Genomic DNA, 6,852 nt, shown 5'->3' on the forward strand with positions numbered 1-6,852 from the left:
CACTCATGCCCAAAACTCGTATATCACCACCTATGCCCCTAGTTAATCTCCATTCGCCGATTTTCTTTACAGGTTGCAGTAGTCGGAAACGACAGTAGATTATAACCGACTCCCAGTTCCAAAATCACAGCGGCCAGATGCCGCATTCTCTCTCAGGTCAGCACCGTTGATTACAAACCGCAGCAAGCTTGTCAGTGGAGTGGGGTTTCCGGTTAGCAGAGCGCGTTCTGGCAGTAGCTCAGCACCTCCCGAGCATTGTCGATGGCGTCTTCGTTGCCCCGGGAGGACTTCTCCTCGATCCATCTCACCATGAAGAAGGAGATTGCCTTGAGCTGTTACAGATATTTTGTGGCATAGGAAAAACAATGCGATTGCTGCTGCCGAGATGTATCCCATCATGTTAGTTTGTAAATGTAGCTTAAGATCTAGACTTCCATGAAGGACAACTTGTATATATTGTTTTAAAGGATACACATGTGGATATCCATCCCTTCAGGAGAGCATCCTCAGGTGTTAACTTCTCGAGGTCAGCTTTGATGAGGCCGAACTTGCCTAAGAACAGAGACACAAACTGGTCGAGGGACGAGGAGTTCAACTCAGTTCCTTGAACTTGTGCCAGAATACACGATAAGATACTCCAAAGTGCATATCGAGCTTGGTCATCATCAGGGATCTCTGGAAGAATTTCAAGTAGGCTCTCCAGGAACGGTAAATCTGAAACAATTGAAAGACTGGATCACTGTAATGGCACTAAATGGAAACATTGATTTCAAGTCATGCAGTGCACTGCTTAGCAAATACGATAGTTGCTTAGAAAATAAGATAAGTGCTAACAAAAAATGTGCCTACCACGGGATATCTTAGGCACCAAATGCTTTCCATCTGTCAAAATATTTGATATTACAATCACCACCGAAGCGCAATAGCTTGCAACCTGAAGAAGAGTTTGTGAATAAGAATACAATTACCATGCTTGACTTGCAAGGGTGGGGACTCACAAGAATTAATGCAAGGTGAATTTTGCCAAATGTAAAAATGGAAGAGGCAAGGAATGTTTCTTCAAATTTCCGGAAAAAAAATTCATGACTTACTGACAATCAAAAAAATAGGAACAGCTTGCTTGTTAAGAGTTATGAGTTGGTCAAGCTAACAATTCGGTACTAAGAAGGCAACAGCATAATGCATTTCTTCCAAAATGTATGAACCCGAATTCGACCGGGCTGATGAACAAATATATGAAATGGTAGCGGTGGCAACATGCTCACCTCAACTTTATCAGGCGACTTGATCATGTTAACTAGCACTTTAATCAGCCGGTCATTCGATGTCATTGCCTTTGAAACACAGTGTATGGCTGATAATTCTAACATGAAGTGAAGGATCAAATCAAGAGAACCCTTTCTGAAACGTGTTAAGAAAAAGGTAAGGTGAATCCATTACTGTCCCAGGTTGTTAATTCAAAATTCAAAAACTAAGAAGGGTTATCGCAGTGACAGAGAAATGCAGCTACAGTCCTATTAAATTAAAATTAGGAAGTGGGAATGTAAGAAATTTAAAATGCTCAGACCATATTATTGGAAAACAACAAATGGCCGCATCTCAGAAGACAGGTTAAGGACCAAAACTTTGCCTAGAAGGCATGAATATAAAAAATATTCTATGAAGCTTTGAGGATCTCTTTGAAACAATGATTTTAAACGGGACTATGGAGGATTCAAATCCTTGAGGGTTCCTTACACAACTGTTTTGGGAGCTTCAGCATTCAGCCCATAATCGAACTGAATGCCATAAATCTCCAGAGAAATACCACATATCCAAACAGGCCCTTAGGTGTTTTTCCTATGATTTCTTCTTAAACTACAGAAAATTTACCAAATACTCCCTCCAATCTAAAATGTAAAGTGTATTAGTTTTTCAAAAGGTCAAACGCTTTTCTATTTGACCAAACCTAGATAAGTTTGACTTTTCTCAAAATTAATACACGTTGCATTTTGGAATGGAGGGAGTGCATAGGAGAAGCTTCCATGATACCTTGAACAATAATAGTTCAAAATCTGTAACAGATAACTTTTATAAAATGAAAATCTTGCCGAATTTCAAGTTAGTTCAACATACCTGTCTAGCTTCTCATCCGGTGGTCTGTCAATCTCATTTGTTAGTAACCCAATAACACGGTCAACTAAACCCAGTTTAAGCAAGGGCTGGATAAGCATAGCAATCAGATCTCGATTATCAATGACAGTTGATAGGAAGTCAATGATCTGCAACCAGTAATTCACATAAGAAATAACCAAACAGTTGAACACATGCAAATATAAAGGATGGACATTTTTCAGCTGAACCATAGTATAATAAGATGAAAGTAGTTGGTTCGGCTGGGCTGACAATTTCAACCAAATCATACAACACATAACAATAGGCAACATTAGTTTTACAGTATAATAGGCTTTCACTGCTATAAAAGTTATTGTAGAACGATAAGCAAATAGATGCTAGTTCAAAGACCATAAGACCTCTGCAGCTAGAAGTTTGATAAAATTGTAATTTGCAGTCACATGTTTCTCAAGAGTATCAACTGTTACCAAAATGCAGTAAAAACAATTCAGATATTCTCCTAAGAGAAGAATTTTCACAGAAGAGAACCAAGCAATTTCCATGGAAAAAATAGGACCTCATTCTGACCAAGGATAAGTCTACATTGTTCGGATAACAAGTAGTAGCAATGAGTAAGACTGGACCATACAACTAAGAAGTGTTTGGGAAGATGAAACAGTCCATGGAAACTATTTGATGACGACCTTCTTGAAACTACCTCAGGATATGGTGAACAGATAAAAGAGTTAAGCAGGCAAACACACATGCCTAACCATCACGTATAGAAGAATGAGCTAAGATAATTCAAACGATTTATGTTACACAAGTCCTACAAAAGAAATATAATGTATCCATATATGTCAAAATTCAATTTAAAAAGAACAAAAGTCACTAAAGTTGTGTGGACCAACTCTACGGATTAGTCACAACAAGTTGCATATACAAATTCAGTACAATACGCAGTCACAACAAGTTGCATATACGAATTCAGTACAATACCTTTTCAAGTAATGTAGTACTATCTGTCTTCCCAACTATCAGTAGAATACGTGAAAGAATCTCATCAGGTAAAAGAGCTTGAGCCCAAGAAACAGATGCACTGGACTGAAGAATGGCAGCCAACAACCTGTCTAAGAAAAAATGTGTGAGGATGCACCACTGATGAAATTTAGCAGCAATACTCATTCCAACTATCTTGGGGTGTAAGAATTTTTTTTACAGACAGTAACACAAGTCAAAATAAGCAAAAAAGAACAGAGCATAGATGGAACTTCTCAGTTCTCATTGTCTACAACTCAGAACAATTAAAAAGCAGCTTCTCCAAGTTTTGAACATCGACAATAGAAAGTTAAATTATCAAGAAAAACAAAATCTAAATTTACTTAGCTCCTATCCCCCAAATGATTAATAACATAAGTACATAACCTACTAACACAGTTGAAAAATGATTATATTTTTGCAAAAGTGCTGTATGTTCAAGCATTTTCATCCACAACTTCAACAACTTCTGATTGATTGGGTATGTCCAAATGTAGGTATGCATGTAACATGTGATGTAAGTATGTGTAGTTTTGCATTTGGGCATTTGCATAGTTATGTGGTAAAATTGAATGGGTATCTGGCCAATACAAAATGCACAAATTCAAGAACATAAATAATATATCAACATGGTAATCGTGTGTGTGATGAGCTAAACTACCCAGATCTATTTCACATGATATAAGACTTAAATTTCACAGGATGAAATATCTTGCAATGCTAGAATAGTAAATAGCTTGTCAAACGGCTGATAAATAAATAATAAAAAAATTGGTTCTAAACAATAACTTTGAGTCCGGCAAAAAAAAAAGAAAACACAATCCCAAAGATACCCAACCTGAATGTTTCAGAAAGGCATTTGACATGCTTTAGAAACAATTGCTCCACGACAGTTGCAATTAAACCATTTTTCAAAGAGATTGCAGCAACTAGAGATTCATGACAGACTAAGTTTGCCATGATTCCAAGACAAATTTCCTGCAGGAACAAAAGATTCAAAGAAACAAGATACTTTAATACATGCTTAGCAAAAAGAGAGGAGGTAGCAGTAGAGGAAAATTTCATTTCACCTTCACCCTAGAAGAATTTGCCGTACGAAGGTTTTCCAAAAGCACTTCAATCACAAGGTTATTAATCTACAAGGGTTAAATATAATGTGTTGTTAGCAGCAGAAGATGCACAATTACTAAGGTATAAAGGAAGGTGGGTAATTCTGTTTATTATGCCTTAATTTCCTTTTGTAGTTCCTTTGAACACTTGATTTGCTCTTAGATCAATTAGGATTTAGGAGAAATACTTTTGACTTACTGCAACCTGGCCATTCTTCCATTTAAAATGTTTGTTAGAATTAGCATGTTATTATGACATAAGCATTCACACTACATGTAGCTATCACCAGCAATAATTTATATGGTTCACAAATTATAGTAAAGAATTTGCTACAATAAACTGATACAGAACAAAATTCAGGGCCAGGAAGATAAAATATAAGCACAAAGGAGCTACAAAACTAAAGGAATGAAACAATTACAGTTATCCACCTTAACTTTTTGCTTATCTACTACTAATTGATCTAACAAGCCAACCACATCGTATTAAAATCCAGGATATCCAAACAATGTCTAAAGCCAGTGCAGATAAGGCAATCAAAATCTCTCACACTTCCTGCTTGCTAGTATCTTGTTCAGTAAAAAATTGAGCAGCAATAAACAAGTTTCATATAGCAGAACAGTCCGCCTTTTCTTTATGACAAACCTATAGAAGAAATACATCCTTCTACAAGAGAATGACGCAGATAAATACCATAAGTTCTGCTTGAGGTGTACTAGCCGCAAGTTCCCACAGAATATAACCACACTCTTCCCACTGATCCTTAGGACTGACACTCCTTTCTTCTGGAAGACCCTGCTTGTCACTTTTCTCAGAACGATCCGTGTTATCCGGTTGCGTTGAATCCCTGTCATCAGAATTGACCCTTTGCTTGTCACTTTTTGCATGAGGTAGACATTATTAGGACAACCAGGTCGCTTTAATAACAGCATTCGTTGCTAAACAAACTTTATGGGGGGGAATCTGGAAGTACCACTCACCCGAACTCTTTCTCCAAACTGGATCCCTTAGGTATTAGTTGCCTTATAAGAGAGATAGTATAGCTTGGATCAACTTTAGTTGTCTCCTCAAGTGACTGCAGATAATTACAACCAGAAGATTCAACATTAGGACAACACCATATTACTATAATTCCAAGGTCGCATGTTTGGCAACTATTTTCGTCTTCCTGACAAGGCATCTAAATGAAAATATTGATGACAAAGCAACTAAACAGGGTAACTAAGCACCAATTGCGAAAACTATGTACATTAAAGTTTCGTGTTCAAGATAAGCAGTTGCTTGGTAAGTAAACTCCAGTTGTAATAACTATGTAGGGAGTGCATTCGAGTGCCATATTCACAGTACTCAGCTGTAAATGCAAATTGGCATCATCTAGAAACAATTGCTCCACAACCGTTGCAGTTATACCCCAGTTGTAATAACAGATTTGGGCGTGTAAACATAGTGGCAGTTCTCAGCCGTAAATGCAAATTGCATGGCCCACAAATCACAATAGCAAAGCAAATGCAAGATGGATGTTCGTGTTCCCCAGGAATTCACCCTCTGTCCCATGGATGGAGGAGGATTCAACCAGCATCGAGCACAACGTGCCGCGCGGGCTGTCCTCGCTCACCCTGAGGCGCGGAATCGCTTGGTTATTCTAACGACAGCGGAAGCGCGCACCAACCGCTCGACGGAATGCTCGCGAGAGCGAGGGAAATGGAAACCACGCGAGCGACGCAAAAACCCTCGTCGCGCGGCCGCAGAGGGAAGGGAACGCGCGTCGGGGAGATGGGTGGGAGGCGAGGCCGCGTACCTCTTCCTCCGCGGGCGCGAACGGCAGGTGCGTCGTGGCGTCCTCCTCGTCCTCCATGGTGTCCCCGCCCTCCTCCTGGTCGTCCTCCGGCTCGGGCGCGTCGTCCTGCCCCGCCTCGACTGCTCCGCTGGCGCCCTCTTCCTCTTCGGAAGCGCCAGGCAACGCCGGAGCGTGGTGATCGGGGCTGGTTCGCTCGCCCGCCGCGTCCAGCTCCCGCGGCGGCTCGGGCTCGTCGTCCTTCCCCGCTCCGCCCGCCATGGGAGCTTCTTCGGCGGTGGCGGTGGCGGGCGCGGGCGAGAGGAGAGGAGAGGAGAGGAGAGGAGAGGAGAGGAGCGGGGCTGGCGAGGCCGTTCGACTGCGAGGGCGCACGCAATGCGGAACGGGAGCGTAGGTCTGGTTTAATAATTGCACAAAAACCCCACCCAGAGGCAGAGCGTTTGGGCTTTTCACAGGGCCGGGCCGCGGCAGGTCGTTTGGGCGGCCAGTGGGTTTTGGCCTGGCCCTGATAGTCCTTAGTTTTTTTTTCTGAGGTGGTCCTTTTTCTTTTCTAGAAAACTTGCAATCCTGTTTAAAAACTTACAACCTAGGTAAAAAAAACTTTGACCATGATAAATGCTATCAGGCTTGCTGAAGAGTTTAGTATGGGTCGAGTTATTTTCATCACGAACCGCCTCTCTCCGAAGCTTGCATTGGGGTCAGTAACCCGGGACCATGCACCTCTCGGCATCCTCTTCCGAGAAGCTAAGTTCAAGCTATAAATGGACTTCATAGATTATGAGGCTGAGGCTTGTTCTCGTGTTTGTAATATCCCT

General features: G+C 41.0%; 1 protein-coding gene across 1 annotated transcript; it reads right to left on the reverse strand.

Moving 5' to 3' along the window:
• Nucleotides 1–6: 6 nt before the first annotated feature.
• Nucleotides 7–6,298, reverse strand: LOC119350383 (protein saal1-like). The gene is made up of 11 exons (XM_037618243.1): nucleotides 6,041–6,298; nucleotides 5,223–5,317; nucleotides 4,936–5,089; nucleotides 4,203–4,268; nucleotides 3,971–4,110; nucleotides 3,094–3,220; nucleotides 2,116–2,261; nucleotides 1,266–1,401; nucleotides 850–934; nucleotides 473–714; nucleotides 7–332 (listed from the first exon to the last, which is right to left on the reverse strand). Exons 1-11 carry the CDS (start codon nucleotides 6,296–6,298, stop codon nucleotides 213–215), a joined length of 1,569 nt encoding a protein of 522 aa, XP_037474140.1. The 3' UTR covers nucleotides 7–212.
• Nucleotides 6,299–6,852: the final 554 nt, after the last annotated feature.

The sequence above is a fragment of the Triticum dicoccoides genome, chromosome 1A (genome assembly GCF_002162155.2).
Source record: "Triticum dicoccoides isolate Atlit2015 ecotype Zavitan chromosome 1A, WEW_v2.0, whole genome shotgun sequence".
Classification (NCBI taxonomy): Eukaryota; Viridiplantae; Streptophyta; class Magnoliopsida; order Poales; family Poaceae; genus Triticum; species Triticum dicoccoides.